The sequence below is a fragment of the Palaemon carinicauda genome, chromosome 38 (genome assembly GCF_036898095.1).
Source record: "Palaemon carinicauda isolate YSFRI2023 chromosome 38, ASM3689809v2, whole genome shotgun sequence".
Classification (NCBI taxonomy): Eukaryota; Metazoa; Arthropoda; class Malacostraca; order Decapoda; family Palaemonidae; genus Palaemon; species Palaemon carinicauda.
Window position 1 is genome coordinate 49,687,769 of NC_090762.1, and position 22,500 is coordinate 49,710,268.

Here is a 22,500-nt window from a genome sequence, read left to right on the forward strand (position 1 = left end):
GTTAATTGATTGATTATTATATATTATCTGACATCGTAACAGTGGTCATTGATGCCCATGTTAAGCATGTTGACATAAGTTCCTTTTTAGGTTATTTGTGTAAAGTCTATTTTAATGTTTGTTGCTGTTCTTAGAATAAGTTATTTTAATTGTTCAATAATTTTCTTGTAATTTATTTTATTTCCTTATATCCCTTCCTCACTGGCCTACTTTTACCTGCTGGAGCCCTTGGGCTTATAGCATCCTGCTTTTCCAACTAGGGCTGTAGCTTAGTTGTAATAATAATAATAATAATAATAATAATAATAATAATAATAATAATAATAATAATAATAATAATACGATGAAATTTGCGTGCGGACAGTTTTAATCCATCAAAAGTATTATTTTAGGAACATTAATTACTGTTAGCTAATAACGAATAGTTATGTAAATGAACATATCATTGCCTAGTTTTCTGTATCCAATCTGTTTACGATTTTGAAAATATAATTTGATTAAGTAATATCTCCAAGGCTCAACTTCTTAATCCCCTTCAACCCTGGAAATATGTATGAATACTCATTTGTCTATTCGAGAAAGTAAGTCTGAATAATTTGTGTATTTGAATGAGTATGGTTTTTTTTTTTTTTTTTTTTTTTTTTTTTTTTTTTTTTTTTTTTTTTTTTTTTTTTTTGAGGTCGTGAATAACATGTTCGCCATACCATTGGTTAATCGATGAGAATCCAAGGAACTTTAGGTAGGGTTAGTAACTGGACTGGTTACCACCAATAAAAGAAGGAAAAGTAATTCCATAACTGAGTAAATATTTATAGCAGGTATAGGTCTGACATCTATATATATATATATATATATATATATATATATATATATATATATATATATATATATATATATATATATATATATATATATATATATATATATATATATATATATACAGTATAATTATATATATGTATATATATATATATATATATATATATATATATATATACAGTATATCCCTTTCTGAGTGGAGTTACCTTAACGTGGCGAAAGGGTTTGTGTAGCGCCAAGATCAGCAAAACTGTACTAGTCAGGGCCACCTATACTAGGCTGGTTTGCTGTGAGTGATCAGACTAAAGTCGCCCACCATCACCAATCTACAATGGTCAGCGTGGTGATGAAATGGCCAAACTCCAGACATGAATAAGAAAACGTCTAAGGCCTTTGTCCTGCAGTGGACTAGAAACAGCTGCATTTGTTGATGTTTACATATATATATATATATATATATATATATATATATATATATATATATATATATATATATATATATATATATATATATATATATATGTATATATATATATATATATATATATATATATATGTATATATATATATACATATATCTAAACGTATTAATGAAGAGGTCCAGTTATCCCATTTATTCGTATAATTCTTTGATATGAATTAAAAAAACAAAGAAAAACATCATTAAACCGTTGCCAAAAAAAAAAAAATCAGAAAGTACACCTGTAGCAATTTGTGCTTTTAAAATATTTAATGTAATGAGTAATCAGCCACTTTAAAAATCTTTATACACCTTTTTTTATATGATCAACTTTTAATAATTATAATATATTATTAGGTCTAAATTGGTTACTAATATCATTATTGTTTCTGCTGATACCTCTTTTGCTATTATTATTATTATTATTATTATTATTATTATTATTATTATTATTATTATTATTATTATTATTATTATTATTATTATTATTATTATTATTACTTGCTAAGCTACCACCCTAGTTGGAAAAGCAGGATGCTATAACGCCAGGGGCTCCAACAGGGAAAATAGTTCCTAGTGTCATTTCTCATTTCATAGTACTTCACAGGTCTCCTGAACAGATTTGTGTTTACCTGTTACTACTACAGACACCTCTAAATTGTACGTCATTATAATTGTCATAGGCTACTCATGTTAGTTGAGAGTATAAGATAGATGACCAATTATTAGGGCGCCAATAGAAGGGCCAAGATTGCTACTCGGTGCTCCATACCAAGCCTATAGAAACTTCCACAATCAAATCTATTCGGATTGTATAATTGTAAGAACCTAAACTTGATCATATTGTTATACAATTTGCAAGAACAACAGTTCCTGTAGCTATTGCTAACGCCTTATTTCCTCCCACAGGTCTCCTGTCCTGGCGTGTGGTTGCCCGGTAGGGGTCGGTGCTCCCTATCGGTGTGTCTTCTGGGTTTCCACACGCGCACCAATAAGCTTCCTCCTGTCTTCCCTTTACTCTACCATGAGAAATTCAAGTTCGAAAGAGTGAGTACGAGGTTCATTGTTTATTTGTATCAGTTGTTGTGTCCGGATTGTGAAATACTCGTTCATGTAAGAAAGATTAAATAGTGCAAGGGTTAACGGTAAAGTAAGGAAATGACAGAAGTCTATAAAGCCCACTTGATGTCATATGGTAAAGTACGGAATGGACAATAGTTTATAAATACCACCTGGTGTCTTGTGGTAAAGTAAGGAAAGGGCATTAGTCTACGAAGCCCACTTGGTGTCTTGCTGTAAAATAATATTTTATAAAGTAAAATCATATCTATATCAATTAGGTTTTAAAAGCACTTTACATTAAAGACGATTTTTTAACTATTCTGGACATTAAAATATTAGGATTATTGAGTACTAGTATAACCATTTCTTCTCTTTTTTTTTCATTCATCTTATTCTAGAAAAATACCTATTAGTATTGCCATTGAATTCAATCTTTGATTTGATTCCTTGTGCAAGTGTTCGAATGTGAATTTATTACTATGAAGAATGGCAAGAAAGACCATAGATTTGCCTAGTAACATCCTAGAGATAGACTAGACGACAATAAAGGAAACTGAAAACAGAACAGAATAATGAAGGTGGGAGGGAAACTGAATAAAACATAGATTTACCTAATAAGCTTCCTAGGTGTAGAATAGACGACAAAAAATGAAAATAGACCAGAACAATGAAGGGAACCTGAATAAAACTAAATGACAATGGGCAGACAACTGAATAAAACTAAATGATAATGGGCAGACAACTGAATAAAACTTAGATTTATTGAATAAACTTCCTCAAGTGTAGAATAGATGACAATGAAAATGAAAACAGACCAGAACAATGAAGGGAAACTGAATAAAACTAAATAGCAATGGTCAGAGAACTCGTCCTTGAAGGGACAGAGCAAATCCTAACCAGAATGACATCGGATTTCAGACATTCGTCGGTGTCAACAACCTCAGCGTGCTGGAGAGGGTGTTGGAGGCCGAGACGGTGTATCTAGAGTTGGTCCAAGAGGAGACCTCGGGAGAAGCCGTCCTGGCCGTCTTCGAGTCCTCCGTCAGGGACCTCCTCTTCCCGAGACCAGCCGAGCGCCTCTCCTACTCCGGGGTGGATCTTGATCTGCTCATGGAACCCACGAGGGACTTTCCTGTAAGTTGGTTGTCGTTGATAGAAATTTAATGTGGATTGACAATGAATTGCTTGTCTGAAGTGAATTCTCACTATGGTCACTTGACTGCAAGTTGTTCTACTTAATTGTAAGTTAACTGGAAATTTCTAAGTGAGTTTGCCCTGAAAAGTTAAGTTTTGTATCGACTGAAAACTTACATCGGTCTTTCCAATAAGTTGTTTTGGTTGATAATGACTTAGAGGGGACTTTCCACTTAGATTTTTGTTTCTACTGAATTTAATCATAAACTCACAAATGAAATGTTATTCAAGAGGAAATTCAGCTTCATATTAGTTATATGATATTGTGGAAGAAAATAATTTGGTCTAGTTTTATCTCATTATGCCAGGCATTAAATAACATAACTAATTAATTTCTTTAAATTTTTATATCATGCCAGCATATCAAAATTCGAAAAATATTAAAAACAAGTATTTGAGAAAATTTCAAGGGTTTTGGTAATATAATTATTTTATCATGCTTAAAGTGTAGGCTGCTAATCATCTTGTGTTTAAACACATTTCTAAAGCAACATTTGAATATATTAAAGCACTGTAAGTCTGTTCGCTAAGGAAACCTTGGCCAATCACTTTTGCTATAATCCTTCCAGAAAAGAAAATTATATAATATTAAAGATAAATTATCTTTAACTTTTTACTTGAGAAAAAGTTCGCTGAATTGTAGATTTACCTACGATATATTTGAGTTCTTGAGATTCCATAATAGACCTTATTCACAACTTCCGTAAAGACTGGTTTTGTGAAGAGGTCCCAGTATAAATACATTCGTGTAACATTCTGAATGAATGTCTGCTCTATCGAAAGGGGATATCGACACCATGTGCTGGTCATACACGCATTCATTCATAAAAGTATACGATCAGCTTCTACTCATGACATTACGCAATCTATCAATAACATGTGACTATCGTGTGCTCTTACATTCATAAAAAAAGGCTAATACTACCGGTGCCAATGGGAAGATCGAGATATTTTTACGCTTGTAAGATGATAGCTATTATCAATGAAGCACTTGGATTAAGTCGTATTGTATCTTCGAATATTACAACAGATGTCAAATATATGTGATTACAGTTTTAGAAACTGTTTTCAAGCATGATTCTTGAGTCGATATATTTTTAGGAGCTCTAAGATTTATCTAAAACTCTGTTTGAAATATCGTTCCGGATAAGCTATTACTATTCTTTAAAACTATATTTTAATAACTCCAGAACCATTTACTCTTTGATAAAGCAATAAAAAAATTTCCTAAAGGACATTTTCTTCATTAACAGGATTACAATTCATTCAGATAAATTTCACATATGTTGCACACTTTCTTGCAAAAGAAAAAAAGAAAATTTTTATTTTTTTTTATTTTAGATATTTGGAAGGCAGAAAATTCTGGTAGACCTTGTCTCATTCGAAGAACACATTTTTATGTCTATTTGCATTATGCAATGTTTGAGATTTTAATTCCAAAAAAAAACACAGAAAAAACCTGCTAAGCCAGTTTGATGTACAGCTGGACACACGAATTCCTGGCACACCTCTCTCCGAGGAAGTACACCCTGTCACACTTACTGCGCGGTGGGTAACCAAACAGCTATACTGATTTTTTTCTAATGATGCGCTTTTGTACCGACTCGTAGCGATGCCCTTTTAGCTCGGAATAGTTTCCTGCTATCTCATTGATTAGAATTATCTTGTCCAACCAATCACCGATCAGGAAACTTTTTCAGAGCTTAAAGGGTACCCCTGCGAGTCAGTGCAAATCTGCCTCGCTAAAAAGAATTGACTATAGTGTAGGGAGGGATGTCTGCGCAGTTAGGATGTGACAGGATGTACATCGTCAGTGCAAGATGTACCAGGAATCCATAAATCCTACATGATATTCCAACATTAGATCTCGTCTAATCCACAGGGCATCATCTCTCCCAAAATCGAAGTCTCAACGCGCACCAGTGTGAGCGAGACTCGAACTCCTCTCCATCAGTGTGAGCAAGATACCGTTAGCTTCGGACACGCTCAAAATAAAGCTACGAAGGTAAAAAATTAATTATTATTATTATTATTATTATTATTATTATTATTATTATTTTATTATTATTATTATTATTATTGTTGTTGTTGTTGTTGTTGTTGTTGTTGTTATCATCATCATCATCATTATTATTATTATTATTATTATTATTATTATTATTATTATTATTATTATTATTATCATTTTCATTATGATTATCATTATCATTATTATTATTAGAAACTGTAATCGAGAATAGAACCGAACGCAACCGACAAAGCTTTCCAATTCATAAATGAACTTCTTCACGTTATTACCACAAAAGAATATGAGTATCACCCCTCTCCTGGATCAAGCACTGGACAGTGAGGAAGAATGCATGGAAGAGACCTTGCTCTCACGTCTTGAGCAAGAAGAATGCGGATTTCGGTATTTCCTGTGGCGTAGAAGGATCGCTTGCCTGGACCATTGTTTACACCTGTGTCTGGTCTATTTGATAACTGCTATTTATTTTGGTCAATGTTTAATGGCTCGCTTGTAATGGCAATATTATTTATAATATTGATTTTAGAATTATAATACAGATAATGAAAATAATAATAGCTTACTTGTAATGGCAATAATGTTTATAGTATTGCTATTAGAAAATTAAATAAGATAATGAAAATAATAATGGCTCACTTGTAATTTGCTATCAGTCTTTAGGTTTAATTCTGTCAGCGTAGGCCTACACAGTTTTTGCTGAAAATTGATTTTGAATTTCTCACTTGTAATGATAATCCTGTTTATAATATTGCTATTAAAGCAATGATAAAGATAATGAAATTGGTGACAATCAGCGGGAAATTAATTTACTGTCCAATGGTAAACCTAAATATACTATATTTAAAAGATAAATTAACGTAATCTGCTATGTCTTTAGGTTTAATTCTGTTAGCGTACACTATTTTTGCTGAAAATAAATCTTTGTATGAACAGGCAGTGAATAAATTAAGGAATCAACTGGAATTCAACAAAGACAATGACTCTGTTGCAGGCTGTGTACAGAGCAACTTCCCCGGATGAAGGAAAAAATCGGGAGGAGGGGACGTCTACTGAAGGGCTTGTTGGAGGAGGGGGTGGTGGAGGTGGTGGAGGAGGTGGTGGTGGTGGTGGAGGAGGAGGTGGAGGAGCAGGAGGCAGTGGTGGTGGAGGGATGAGGGGGAATCCAGGCCACGAGGAAGAGCTTATCCCTCTGCAGAGGAGTCCGAGACATGGTGAGTTGAATCTGTGTTTCACAATTTAGTTTCTTGATTTTTTATTTGATTTTCTTTTATTCTGACGGTTTTTCCTCATAAGTTTTTGGTATCATTTTACATTGAAATTGTTTAATCCCATTTCATAACATTCGTATTATACCGTATCCAATTTTATAATAACCCATTGTATTTTTTTTCAATTTAAAAAGTCCCCATTCGTAATGATTCAATAAATTTCATAACACCACTTACGTTTTTATATCCTATTTTGTAACATTCGTTTTATATCTTGCCCAATTTTATAACATCATTTTTTGGTTATTTTTCCCCATTACATAACGTCCACTATGTAATTTTTCAAATAATTTTATAACACCCCTTTACATTGATATATCATCATCATCTCCTCCTACGCCTATTGACGCAAAGGGCTTTGGTTAGATTTTGCCAGTCGTCTCTATCTTGAGCTTTTAATTCAATACTCCTCCATTCATCCTCTCCTACTTAGCGGTTCATAGTCCTCAGCCATGTAGGGCTGGGTCTTCCAACTCTTCTAGTGCTAATTATGATTAATACATTGATATATACCATTTTATATCCTATTGTATTACTAACAAGCCAATGTAGTAATACAACAATTCTGAAATTAGCTATGATTCCTGACATCATGAAATTACCCACAACTTGCCCAAGAGCTGTCTAATTCAAGTTGCTCTCTCTCTCTCTCTCTCTCTCTCTCTCTCTCTCTCTCTCTCTCTCTCTCTCTCTCTCTCTCTCTCTCCACCCGCAGGAGAGAGCAGTCGCTCGGCGACCAGGGAGGATGGGCCACGCCCTCGCTTCGTCTACCGACGACCCGATGACGACCTTCTATCTAGGATACCAACGTCTCCTACTCGAAATAACAACAGGTTAAATTAAATTTTTAAAATAATATAAAATGTCCTCTTTTATTAAATAGGTCTCTTGCTTGAGGATACACTCAGGCACACTACTCCATCTTATTTCTCTTCCTCTCTTTTTTTTCTTAAGATTTTATGGTTTATATATGAAAGATCTATTTTAATGTTGTCTGTTCTTAAAATATTTAGTTTTAATTGTTCATTACTTCTCTTGTAGTTTATTTATTTCCTTGTTTTCTTTCCTCACTGAGCTATTTTTCCCTGTTGGAGCCCTTGGGTTTATAGCATCCACCTTTTCCAACTAGGGTTGTGGCTTAGCTTGTAATAATAATAATAATAGTAATAATAATAATAATAATAATAATAATAATAATAATAATAATAATAATATTATTATTATTATTATTATTATTATTATTTATTGAAAAAAAAAATATACAAACTAATATAGCCGGATGGAAACGATAGGAAACAAAATACTATAGTAATAATAATAATAAAAAAATAAGAACTCCCCACAGTTTCAGGCTGGTAACATTTCCATCCGTATCATTAATTTTTATGACCTTATCCAAAATAAAAACAATAATAATTTACTTGTCAACTATCTAACGCCGTTGATACCGCCTGACCTTTCCATCTTTGCATGACCTTCAGATGACCTTTACTTTCTTGAATCGTTGGCCCTCTCAGTGACCTTTGACATTACCACCCCCACCAGGTACGTCGGAATTAAGAGCCGGTACCTGTCTCGGAGCACAGGTAATCTGAGTGACCTTCCCAGGACATCTATACCGAGCAGGTAAGGAAGAGACTCATATTTATGAAGCATATGTGGCAGTTTAAAGATTTAAAGGTCGCTCATGAATGGCAGAGGTTAGGAACAGTGACATTGCCCTAGCAAGCAAGACAATGCCCTAGAGACTGACTATATATGATCAGCGCCCAAGTCCCCTCTTCACCCAAGCTAGGACCAGGGAGGGTCAGGCAACGATTGCTGATGACTCTCAAGCCCCATCCCCACCCAAGCTAGGTCAAGGGGGGGGGGGGGGGGCAGGCAATGGATGCTGAGGACTTAACTGATGGACCTGTAGGCTCCCCCAAACCCCACCCAACCTTAGCTCACAAGGAGGGTAAGGTTGCAGACACTAAAGGTACTAACGAGTTTTAGCGGGACTCGAACCCCTGTCTGGCAAACATCAGGCAGAGACGGTACCAATCAGGCCACAACAACCCCTATTTGTAACCATATTTAGAGCAATATTACATTTAACGTTGGTGAAATCTGTATTAATGTGGTAATGATAATATCAAATATTCTTATGTTGTTCTGATTCAAATTGTATTAGTGAATAGATATTTGGTGTTTATTGAATTTTGTAATCCATGATTAGAACCCCAAATTGTTCTGACAGTCAATAATTTTGTTATTAAAAAGAATGATTCTTTTGCGAAAATTTCTGTTAGCTGTTTACTAAAATTAATAGATAAATACCCTTTTCATTAATAGATAAATACTCATTTTCTGTTTACCTGCTCAGTTGAAATTTTATATAATCCTTAAATATTCAATTATTGATTATCCCGATGAACTGACTATTTCAAGTACCCTTGATCCAGCTTAGCCTTCCATCACAGGTATGGCAGTCATAGACATGGAGGAGGAGGAAGGACTTCGAGTGAGACTGATGGTGGAGGAGGTGGAGGTGGGGGTGAAGGGTCACGTCGTTACACCCACCCTCGAAGAAAAGCCAAGGACGACTTGGGTCACAACGCTCATGTCAAACTCGTCGAACCTGGTAATTTTTTTTTTTTTTTTTTTTTTTTTTTTTTTTTTTTTTTTTTTTTTTTTTTTTTTTTTTAAGCGTGGTTAGTTCGTGTTTGTGTCGTTGTTGCTTGTAAATTTGTAGCAAGCTTTTCTGCCTGCCTACAAACAATCACATTGACACTATACAATATTGAGCCAAGTAAACGAGAGAAAAACTTAAGTCGACCTGTTAGTATGTTGAGATTGGTTCGTGATAATTATGAAAGAAATTAAAGGTTTTTGCCTTAGTAGGACGAAAGATAAACGTGTATTTAAGAGCATGTCTGGATCAAGGCTTTCTTGTTCATGTTAGAAGTAATTTTCCTCCAGTAAGTTAGTAGTGTAGAAGGAAATAAAAACTTGGAATGGGGCAGAATTTAGGCATTAGGCTGGAAAATACAGATCCTATTTTCAGAAGCTATAGTGTTGAAGAATGTATAAAAGATAGAATGTATAATGTTTTATTTATGGCGAAGGTGAAGAGAAGTTGCAAAGGTAAATGAAAAAAATAGATATGAGCTTATTAGTAGAGTTGTATAATTCAAGTATCACATGGTTGAAGAAAGTGTTCCATATGAATAAACAATAACTAATGTTAGAGTTTATTATATGGTGAATAAAAACATGTTGGCTGTGAATTTAGTATTTTCCCATCTCTTTTTTTTTTTTTTTTTTTTTTTTTTTTTTTTTTTTTTTTTTTTTTCATTACCTGATAGGGAAGATGGCAATAAGAAGAATTATGGCGGTTAGCTTGTTAACTATGGAAGGGAAAAGTTAGGAAAGTCAAGTGTTAGTAAGAGTAATGGAAAATGTGGTTTAGCCACAATTTTATTGATATAAAGGTACATTTTTTCTTGCTATAGTGAATTGTATATTTTTTTTTTCTAAAATTGTACAAAAATCCTTATTTGATATTCGTATATGATTAACAAGTAGTTAGGTATATACAACTTCTATTCATAACATCTCATTGCCACATTCCTCAGCATGCAACATCAACTCTTAATGTGCAATTGAAATCGTAACTTTTATTAGAATTTAAAGTTGTAATGTGATGTAACTGTGTTGTGAGCATGTCATAAATCATGTTCAAGTATGTGCAAAGAGAATATTAGGTTGCCTGTTTAGATTGCACTGTATGTGTTTCCATATATATATATATATATATATATATATATATATATATATATATATATATATATGTATATATACCTATATATATATATATATATATATATATATATATATATATATATATATATATATATATATATATATGTATATATATATGTATATATATTCATGTATATATATATATATACATATATATACGTGTGTGTATATATATATATATCAATATATATATATATATATATATATATATATATATATATATATATATATATATATATGTATTAGATATATTAATATATATATGCATATATATATATATATATATATATATATATATATATATATATATATATATATATATATATATGTAATGTATATTCGTGTACGCCCACAGCACCTAACTTGCTTTATGTGTGTGATCTCCACGGAATCCCGATCTCTCTTTTAGCACGGTGTCCCCACTGCGATGGGGAGCATGGGGCCGAATCTTGCACCACCTGCCGCACCTATCATCGGTACTTCCCCCGCCCACCACGCCCACGGGCACACGCCCACGCCTACCACACCAACAACCCTCACGCCTCGCTGAAGGTCCTCCGCCAGCCAGCCCTTAACGATCTCCGGCCGAGAAAGAGATACTTGGCAGATATCGATTCCTTCATGCATGGTAAAGCCCTTCCTTCGTTGTGTGTTGACCTATTTTGTGTATTAGGGACCTGGTAGATAGTTGATGGAGTGGGTAGCAGGCATGGGGTATAAAGCCCTAGGACTAGCAGCCTAATCTCTCTCATATAATGTAGAACAAGGTTTTGGTTTTATATAAAATATAAATTTATATTTCCTGTCACACTGAGTGGCATTGCCAAACATATGACGATTCGGTCTCTCCCCGTACCTCAGGTAGGGGAGAGGTAGTGGTTATACCCTGGTGAAAGGGGTACCATGAGAGATACACTCGGAAACCACAATCTCTCATAAATTGCCGAAAAACTGTCGTATTGTAGTTAAGAAACGGGTAGGGGCTAGAAGAGTTGAATCGTTGTGTGTACATATATACAGTATCTAAATAGCTAGCCGTCGATTTTGATGGGTTGCGTACACTTGTCCCTAGATAATTACGGAGAATTAATTGTATACCTTCGATGATTCCTCCTGCAGGAGACCACGGACATCCACCAAGGCGTGCTCGATCCCTCTCGCCCCAGAGGGGACCTCCCGTAGGACCAGGTGACCGGTCCAATCTGAACTCGGAGAGATTGAAGCGAGATAATGATGACCTCTCTGGCGACGAGGAACCAGGGTCAAGGTCACATTCGCAATCCAATTCGAGGTCACCCTCGCCACCGGCTAGTCACGCCTCTGCTCCAGCTGCCATGACTCGGAGACGTCCTAGGTCTTATAGGTAGGATTCCTTTCGACTTCGTCTGTAAGAGAGAGAGAGAGAGAGAGAGAGAGAGAGAGAGAGAGAGAGAGAGAGAGAGAGAGAGAGAGAGCGTATCGCCATGATCAGCAAAGCTGTACTAGTCACGGCCTCCCATACTATGCTGGTTTGCTGTGAGTGATCTGACGAAAATCTCCCACCATCATCAATCCCGGCTGGTCAGATAGGTGATGAAAACTGGCCATACCTCAGACATGTATTAACATGTCTGAGGCCTTTGTCCTGCATTGGACTAGAAATGGTTGTCCTTATTGTTGATGTGTTCGTATATATGTATGAATATATATCAAATATTCAAGTTAACTCTCAATGAATTCATAGTGACGCTTAAAATAAACAATATCATAAAACAAACACAAAACGAAAATATCTCCAATAAATATCCTCACATCCTCTACATTACTCAACATTGTCACCGGATTCCCCTCAACGTATCCTGTGGGAAACCATCCTCTACTCCTTCATCCTACTTCTGAATCCTTAGAAAGGATCCAACACCTTTTCCTACACTCACTTGGCATCCTCTCTTGCAGGCGTCCCATGACGCCGACGCCACGGCGACGCCGATACATGGATTCAGATGACGACTCGGGCGACGACTTGTATGTACCCAGGAGGTCAGTCGATGAGACACTTTATTTTTTTATTTTTTATTTTTTTTTTTTTTTGTGTAGGCATTTGTTTGATTTTTTAAGAATTTGATTTATAATTATTATGGATTCTGACTAAAAATATTTGAAGCAATTTTCATAGAAGACTATAACTGTTATATAAAACACCAATTATTATGAAAATTTATCTTATGAGATATTTAAAAAAAAAAAAAAAGATTCGGGTGACGACCTGTATGTACCGGGGTCAGTCGATGAGCCTTTATTTTTTTTTTTTTTTTTTTTTTAGGAATTTGCTTGAATTTTTTTTTATGGATTTGATTTAAAATGTTTATGGATTCTGACTAATGTTTTCGTAGCAATTTTCATAAAGGATTGTATCACTGATATCTAAAACTTCAATTATTAGCAAAAGTGATCTTATATGATATAAAAAAAAATTCGGGCGACGATTTATGTGACGAGGTTAATCGATGATGATTTTTTTTTTTCTTTTTTTTAGGATTTTGACAGATTTTTATGGATTTGATTGAAAACGTTTATGGATTCTAATTATTTTTCGTATCAATTTCCGTAAAATGATATATATTGATATCGAAAACGTCAGTTATTAGCAAGCAAAAATTATCTTTTAAGATATTAAAAAAAAAAATATGTGTATGGAAAACAGATTTCACGTGCAAATAACTTTATGAAGGTAAAATAGCTGGAGTAGTTTACATAATTATTTTGAAAGTGAATCCATGGATAAAACAACCAATGAAATTCATACTTTCGGTTATGCAGGATTAAGGAAAAAGATAATCATGACTTCACATAGAGACCGTAAATATCTATAACACGTAGTTACATCAAATATCTTTATTTAGAACTTTTAATTAAGAGTTGCTTGAGGTACATAAGATAAATAAGAGTAAATTAATATATAAACAAATAATTAAAGTCATGTGTCTGTCCCAAGGTTTAAACTTGAGCATGTGGCCATTACTTTAGATGCTGGTGCTTTTTACCTTAGATTACCGTAGAAATAATAATTTCCTTAAATTTGAAAATTGTAAAACCAAAATTACCTTAGACTTACCTTAAAAATTACCTTGAAACCACGTAAATTACCTCAAAGGTAGGTATTTACCTTGTAAGTTTAAACCCTGTTTTACGTACGCTAGATAGCTATGTCCATATACCAGCGCAGTCTCTATGTCCTTTGATCAATAGATCATCATTTTTAAGCTGTCCTTTATATCTATGTATTTCTTCCTCGCCAGGTATCATCACCGACATTACCCTTGGGAGGATTGTCCCCTGTGTTACCCACATTACCGCTACTACCCGAGTTACTCTCATCTCAATCGGTATTACCCGTCTCATCACGATATACATCACGGTCAACACTAGCCTGGTGTCTGAGGCCACTTTCCCACGCTGGCGGTGCCTTCTTGAGGCCTTCGTGTGGTTGATGGATCTTGTTGGCAGTTTCGAATTTCAGTTAATTTTCCCTTTCGGTTTAGATTAGAAATCTTCTAAGCTGTGTCAAATGTTCGAAGTCATTTTGGCATTTTCAAACCATTGGGGTCACTATTCGTGTGTTTTTCTTCAATTTCAGTTAATTTTCCCTTTCAGTTTAGATTAGTAATCTTCAAGCTGTGTCAAATGCTCGAAGCCATTTTGGTGTTTACAAACCATTGGGGTCCCTATTCTTGTGTTTTTCTTTAATTTCACTTAATTTTCCCCATTCGGTTTAGATTAGAAATCTTCAAGCTGTGTTAAATGTTCGAAGCCATTTTGGTGTTTTCAAACCATTGGGTCACTATTCTTGTGTTTCTTTTTCTTTAATTTCAGTTAATTTTCCCATTCAGTTTAAATTAGAAATCTTCAAGAAGTGTCAAATGTTCGAAGCCATTTTGGTGTTTTCAAACCATGGGGTCACTATTCTTGTGTTTCTTTTTCTTTAATTTCAGTTAATTTTCCCATTCAGTTTAAATTAGAAATCTTCAAGCTGTGTCAAATGTTCGAAGCCATTTTGGTGTTTTCAAACCATTGGGTCACTATTCTTGTGTTTCTTTTTCTTTAATTTCAGTTAATTTTCCCATTCAGTTTAAATTAGAAATCTTCAAGCTGTGTCAAATGTTCGAAGCCATTTTGGTGTTTTCAAACCATTGGGTCACTATTCTTGTGTTTCTTTTTCTTTAATTTCAGTTAATTTTCCCATTCAGTTTAAATTAGAAATCTTCAAGCTGTGTCAAATGTTCGAAGCCATTTTGGTGTTTTCAAACCATGGGGTCACTATTCTTGTGTTTCTTTTTCTTTAATTTCAGTTAATTTTCCCATTCAGTTTAAATTAGAAATCTTCAAGCTGTGTCAAATGTTCGAAGCCATTTTGGTGTTTTCAAACCATGGGGTCACTATTCTTGTGTTTCTTTTTCTTTAATTTCAGTTAATTTTCCCATTCATTTTAAATTAGAAATCTTCAAAGCTGTGTCAAATGTTCGAAGCCATTGTGGTGTTTTCAAACCATTGGGTCATTATTCTTGTGTTTCTTTTTCTTTAATTTCAGTTAATTTTCCCATTCAGTTTAAATTAGAAATCTTCAAGCTGTGTCAAATGTTCGATGCCATTGTGGTGTTTTCAAACCATTGGGTCACTATTCTTGTGTTTCTTTTTCTTTAATTTCAGTTAATTTTCCCATTCAGTTTAAATTAGAAATCTTCAAGCTGTGTCAAATGTTCGAAGCCATTGTGGTGTTTTCAAACCATTGGGTCACTATTCTTGTGTTTCTTTTTCTTTAATTTCAGTTAATTTTCCCATTCAGTTTAAATTAGAAATCTTCAAGCTGTGTCAAATGTTCGAAGTCATTTTGGTGTTTTCAAACCATTGGGTCACTATTCTTGTGTTTCTTTTTCTTTAATTTCAGTTAATTTTCCCATTCAGTTTAAATTAGAAATCTTCAAGCTGTGTCAAATGTTCGAAGCCATTTTGGTGTTTTCAAACCATGGGGGTCACTATTATGTTTTTTCTTTAATCTTTCTTTATTTGACTTGTGCAAACCTTATTACTTTTCTCTCTAGGGATAAGATTGCCCACCTGTCTTTGTAGTTTTGATAAAAAGTCTTTTTTGTTCGAGGATGGATTGCAAACACACCCCCTCATATCAAAACATCAAGTCAAAATCTTTTTAAAGTTGATGTTTTGATATTCCAAACGCTGCTGTCTCCACCTTCTTCATTAACAGATTTATCAAGTGAAGAAATCTTCCAAGAAATGTACTTAGTTAACGGGGTATTCTTCTCCTTGAAGGGCAAACATTAGGAGTTTCCACACCATTGTTTAGTTTTCCTCCTTACACAATTTCTCTTTCCTTCTCTCTCTCTTTCTGTCTCTACTCATCTTCAATTCTTCTTTTATTTCTAAAGAAAGATGGTAGTAAAATATCAGTATATCTAGATGAAGATAATTTAGAAAAAGCTACTTAGTGAAATACTCGATTTTAGTGGCTAAGTCAATAGTGAAAATCTAAACTGCCAATGGAACAAACAGCCTTTTGCAAGCAGCCTGCTTCCAAACACAGGTGGAAACTTACGAGCCATCCATCTAGTTCGCAACTCGTAACGTAACCCAATAAATCATAACGTAACTCTCTTCGTCTGTAAATGAAGGACGCACGCTGCTTGCGGAAGGAATCCTGACGCCAGATATGGTGCCTCCGGCGGGGTGCCGTTAGCGGGTGAAAGTGAACTAGAAGACAACAACCTTCCTTGAGGTTGTCAGCATCAGAGGCACTCTTTAAAAAGATAATAGCACGGAGCTCCTTTTTCCTCGGTGTGCGTGTGCACTATGACTGGTCTCGGGTGCTATTGATATATAAATAATGGTAAACAAATGAAATTGGTTAAATTTCGTTGTATTAATTCTTAAGGAATAAATGATTAAGTTGGAAACGGGGTCATAAAAGCATGTATTTCATGAATCCATTATGGGAAAAGACTTATTATGGAATTCATTATTTGCTAACCTCCGGTTTTAGAGTATTATCGGACGATTGGCTTGTATATATTAAGTTAAAGGTGACAATTAATACCCTCAAAATGCTCTAATTGGCATCCGGGTCATTCATTATCTTTTGCTTCGATGCACACGGATATTGAGAATGCTTGAGAGAGGACTATCTATTTCTAGGCCTATCTCTTTCTCTTTTCTTAATTTCCCTCCCACAACAACAGCTTATGTGATTTCACGATGCTTGAATTTATGTTGTTTGTCTTGTTTTTGTGTCTGTATTACTTTGTGTTTTGGTGTTTGTTATTTAGTTTGTGTCTTTATATCCTCTGGTTAATGCATGTGTTTTAAGTTTGGAAATGTTTTGTTAAGTACTTGTAGGTTAGAGATCTCTATTCTATAGTATAATTTTCCATCCATCAATGTATAGGCTACATACATTTGTTATATATATATATATTTTATATATATATATATATATATATATATATATATATATATATATATATATATATATATATATATATATATATATATATATATATACACACAGAATATCAGTTTGCCCAAATGTCAAAATACTATGGCCGAAATCCTATCACAAGCAATCATAGAAAACTTTAGGGAAAAAGAATGGTATGGTTCTAATTCTTAAGGTCAGTCTAATTATGAATCGGTATCGTATATAGTAGTACCTTGGGTTATGAGTAACTTTAAATTCAAGCAAATTGGTATACGTGTATACAAATTCAAATCAGTCTATGAGCATACAAGTTCAAAACGGTATACGAGCATATAAATTCAAATCGGGTTACGAGCATTGTAATGGTCTGCGAGTAAAAATTTCCCTCCGTATGTACCTTTCTATGTGGAAAAGTACTAATGAGACTACCACGCGGTGAACAGAAATCGGTCACTAAGTAGCCAAAGGCATTATACACAAAAATTTTTTTCGCATGAGCTGGCACCCTTCCCCTGGTTCAGAGCCTAAAGCCACCTTGACACTTACGCACGATTTTTGTCCCTGCAATTTGCGCAATGCATCATGGAAAGACGTACCAATTATGAGGTAGGCAAGGTAAAGCAATTTTTGCGTGCGGTTCGTGCATTGCACATGCATAAGGTATGCACTGCCTATGCAATGTGCAGCCAAATTAGATGCATTGGTACATATTGAGAATTAGTGGCACTACTTGTTTGCACTTTGGTTAAGTTAAGTATTAACATATACTTGACTTTCACCATTGGCAATTTTTGGGCAGAGCTCCCACAGTGCTCGCAATTTGTTCAGGCAAGTGGCAAGCACATGGCAGGACCATTTGTGAGCCTTTATGTGTACCAAATATTTAAACATTTCAAAATTTTCTCGCAGCCCTCTGCACTCCGCACGATGACTTTAATCACTGACTAGAGTCCTTGCGTGGCATTGCTGATGTGAATCGTGCAAGTATCAAGGTGCCTTTACTCTTTTACTCTCCGAGCAGCACTAGTAGAAGAATCACATTTCTCACTCATCTTCTGAATCGTTATTTGTACAGTTGTAACAGCATGTTGTTTGTTGAGTTGTGTTACTATAGTTCATCATGAAGACATTTTGTGGTGCATTTTAAAGTGAACAGTATTGTAACAATGGCCCTCAAGATAATTAAGAGAGACTTTAAGAAGAAGGAAAAGATTTTACATACGGCTGACCTGCAAAAACTGTACATTCGTTCTGCAGCAGCTACATTATGGAGTTACAATTCTGGGCAGTAAAGATGTCAAAGCATCAGGCTACTAGGAACCGGTGCTGATATTGGCAAATCAACGGCTACATGTTCTTAATACTGAAATATTTTGTTTTATCTAGAGTGATGAAAACCCGCTAGAAGGTAATATGATTACTGGAAACACCATTTGTTAAAAAAAAAAAAAAAAAAAAAAAAAATTAAAAAAAAAAAAAAAAAAACGGTATTAGAGCTGAGTTAAGTGCAGTTTCAAGAGAAGATTTCAACTTAGGAGGAGGAGGGAGAGTGACAAAGCTGAAGCTCTAAGTGAAATAAGGGAAATATGAATGTGGGAAACCCTACAAATTTTAGAGAAATACACCAACCAGATTTCAGCAGAACGTGGAGCAAATCTGTTTACCGACCGTGATGATGCATTTCCTTGAAAAAAGAAAAAAAAAAAGATGAAGCAGTCACCTCTAGGTAAGTTTCATGTTAGGTTTCTTGTTAAAATTGAACATGTCTGTGTGTTAAAAAGGGCAACTAAATATCCAAAAAGTGTAAATTAAGTGTGATAGCAAGTGTTGTTCAAGAGAGAGAGACCTTGAAATAAAGTGATCATGGAGAGAATTTCTCCTTCAGAGCAGTGAGCAGTAACTCCATCCTCCTACTCCTTCTCTTTTTCTTTTTTCGTCTCTCATAGGCCAGCCACGACTCTCCTCAAAGGTAGAGTATGAATTGATTTGCCAATGTTCTTATTTTTATTATAACATTAATTTGTATTCATTTCTGATGTCAGCGGTTATAATTATTCACTGAATTACATTAAAAAATACTTTAAAATAAGTGTATATATGTACAAAGGGACTTTGGAACTCCTTGATTGTATGTCCTTTATTTCTTATGGGATATATGCTTTAGTCTACGAGCTTTTTTGTTTGCGAGCTCACTTTCAAAGCAAATTAAACCTGAAAACCGAGGTACTACCATATATATATATATATATATATATATATATATATATATATATATATATATATATATATATATATATATATATATATATATATATATATATATATATATATATATATTACATATAATTTTCTCTGTATTTTGACAACCTTTCTCCTTATTTATTGGTAACTTTAGACGTTTTCATTTATATTTTTACTGCTGTCTAGCTATTTGTATTTTTTCTTTGTGGAATACAGGATAAAACTGGCCAGAGTCCAAAGTTCTGCTTCCAGAAACAACTGCATCTTTGATATGTATTTAAAAAGTTTATCAGAGGAAATATTGCAGTATCTTGGCATTGTCATTTTTTCATTTACTTTGTCTTAATATCAATTAGTTATTACCGTTCATAGGTTACGTTTCACTGCATGTAGACTTTGCTTTCAACTTCAAGACATTATCTTTCATCTTGATTAGTTTCTGTTGACAAGGTTCGTAATAGTTAAGTATATTTATGTTTGCTAAATGGCTAAGTTCATTAATGAAACTCTTTTTAACATTGATCTCAATAAAGGATAACAAAATGAAGAAACCTCAATGGGGTAAGTTTTTGTGATCTACTTTGGAATGAAGACGTAAACGATATTATAAGCTTATTAGGTTGTATTATGTTCTTTCATCGTGATTTTTCACCTACTTGCTTCCTCTGATTTTAGATAAGTTATTCATTTGCATGAGATATAGGGGATCTTTACTTGTTTGTTAGGATTTTGTATTCTCAATATGTTCAAAAGAAAGTCTTTATCGAAATACATAGAGATTGTATAATATCAGATTTTATTCTAGTGGCATCTGTATAAAATATTGTAATTCGTTTGATTATCATAACCAGCTAACATCATTCGTGTACAAACATTGCAGTGCCTTGGTAACGCCAAAAGCAGGATTCAATATATAGGTTCTCCTTGGAGCTGGAAAGGACATGCATAAAAGATATTTGGTTGATTGGATCATATGCTAAAGGCTGTCTGTTAAAGCTAGTGGATAATGTCTACAGCTGCTATCCCAAAAGTTAATTGTGATTGGTGGAAGCTCTTGTATTGGTCGATCAAATACACGTTCATACTGGTTTATCACTAACGAGATGTTCTGATTCAAATGCCTTGGCCAGTAGAAAGTAAGATAAAAAGCCTTAGTGATATCAATTATCAATATTTACCGTCAGCTAGAGAAGATGAAAAAGATAAAGAATATTCTGTAAGTGCCTCAAAGAATTTATGTCTGACATTTCTCTCTTATACTCTATAATTTCCATAAGGAAGGCAGTAAGAATTTACTGTTTGCGTGCTTTTGTTTGCTATGATATCCAACCAGGAGTTGTTACTTATTGGCACAAAGACAGAACGAATATTCATTTCTGGGCATTATTCATAATGTTTGGATTTAAATAAACATTAAGGCAGGCACCAAGCTTGGTAATTTCTACTAGATCATAGAAACTTTTATCATTCCAGATGCAGTTGTTATCTCGGTCGATCCTCCCTTCGTTGTAACTGTTCTATCTGCTACCGCTACCATCACTACCGGTGGCCACTTCCGACGACTCACCTCTTATCGCACCGCTACCCGTACTGTCACAGGTACCGCTCTTGTTATCTTCCATACTGTACCTATAGGTCATCTACCCGGCCATACTCCAGCCTTCTGGATTCTGACGATCATCTTTTGAAATCGTCCAAGAACCGCAAGTTGAAGGACCTGGACTCGGACCTCGTCGAAACCTCCCAGGTAGAGGAGATCGAGGACGAAGCGACCAATAGACCTCGGTCGTCCAAGAGAGAAAACTGGTCGTCAAAAGCTGGCAGTGGCAGTAAAGAGGGCGCCAATGAAAAAACGGACAAAGATGATGAGGAAGGATACTCGAAAGAGAGAACCAGTCCGGCAAACTTGAAATCTAAGAAGGAAGCCGAAAATGGATTGAAAAAGGACTCCACTGAGGATTTCTATGATTTAGAGTGAGTGACTGTACGAAGATAAGCTGAGAGACTACGGCTCATTTGGTTTTGCCGTAGGGGACAAGATCTAGTCATGGAGGGTGACTTGTACAAAACCCTACTGACTTTTATTTCTTATGACGTTTCTTTCTCGAATAGCCTTAATTACTGTGACTTGTGACTCTTAAGAAAGAACATTCTTTTCGTCGAGAAAAGAACTTTAGATTCTGCTTTCATTGCTCAAGATTGCAATTGTGAACAAGGAGTTTAAAACATGGCTGATTCATTTTTCTTTTTACTTTTAAGAGATTAGGGTTATTATGTCCGTTGAGCATTTTGCAAATGAAAAATCTAACTTGTTAAAAGTGAGATATAAAACAATGGAATTAGTGCAAAATCTAGATGCCTTTAGCATTTCGTAAGAGACTATGTCAACACTATTGGCTGAAGAGTAGAATAGTGCTTCATAAAGTGTTATAGTTTCAAATTTTACTACATTGGAGTTTAAGATCATTTTATTGTTAGAGTTTTAAGCTATTGTATATAAATCAAAAGCGCAGCTCTTTGTCTGTAAGACTGGGGATGTTGGTATCTAATGTGAATTGGCTTTTACATTGTTAATGAAAAGAAGACATAGTGGTGTTTTAAAGTTGGTTTGACGTAAGAGAGGAAAATTACATTAGGTGGTTTAACACTTAGGTTAAGGAAACTAGGTCAGAAGTTTGACATAACAAAGCTTTTCTCTCAACCTTTTGAAGAATGTAATATATTTCACAAGTATAAACCCTAATCATTGATAATCAAAAGAATTGTGAAAAAATTTGCTGTTACATTTGGACAGAAAAAGATACTTGAGTTATGCAAATCATTCACTTTGGGATAAGGATATAAACCACAATTCATTTCTAATGGAAAGTTCCTGATCGCGAATCTAATCTACATTTATTTATCTTATTACGATTTACAGAAATAATTCGTAGGATGAGCCATAGAAAAAGTGTTATTTGATACTAGTTCTTGGTAGTCTTGTTCAGATGTAGATAGTGTAAAGATAATTAGCAGTTTCATGTACTTCATTATAGAGAAATAAAGTCGTTACTGTATTATTCTTTTCTGTTGCGCTAATTTCTTTAATTTCCAACGTAGAACAATACGAACACGTACAATATCTCTCACAAAATAAAAAAGATGTTTCTGTCCATAG

The 22,500-nt window shown here is 34.3% G+C and overlaps 1 protein-coding gene across 2 annotated transcripts in view; it reads left to right on the plus strand.

The window, feature by feature from the left end:
- The window catches only part of LOC137630616 (uncharacterized), a 26,153-nt gene extending 3,768 nt beyond the window's left edge, over positions 1 to 22,385 (plus strand). Inside the window, exons 3-14 of one of the 2 annotated variants that reach the window (XM_068362218.1) lie at positions 2,189 to 2,326; positions 3,260 to 3,475; positions 5,418 to 5,540; positions 6,553 to 6,772; positions 7,545 to 7,662; positions 8,375 to 8,455; positions 9,292 to 9,452; positions 11,043 to 11,261; positions 11,753 to 11,996; positions 12,569 to 12,652; positions 13,912 to 13,998; positions 20,817 to 22,385. In XM_068362218.1, coding sequence (XP_068218319.1) covers positions 2,189 to 2,326; positions 3,260 to 3,475; positions 5,418 to 5,540; positions 6,553 to 6,772; positions 7,545 to 7,662; positions 8,375 to 8,455; positions 9,292 to 9,452; positions 11,043 to 11,261; positions 11,753 to 11,996; positions 12,569 to 12,652; positions 13,912 to 13,998; positions 20,817 to 21,321 — 2,196 coding nt within the window. In that variant the 3' untranslated portion in view covers positions 21,322 to 22,385. The remainder of the gene's footprint in view (positions 1 to 2,188; positions 2,327 to 3,259; positions 3,476 to 5,417; positions 5,541 to 6,552; positions 6,773 to 7,544; positions 7,663 to 8,374; positions 8,456 to 9,291; positions 9,453 to 11,042; positions 11,262 to 11,752; positions 11,997 to 12,568; positions 12,653 to 13,911; positions 13,999 to 20,816) is intronic. The other variant, XM_068362219.1, reaches the window with a different exon arrangement.
- Positions 22,386 to 22,500: the final 115 nt, after the last annotated feature.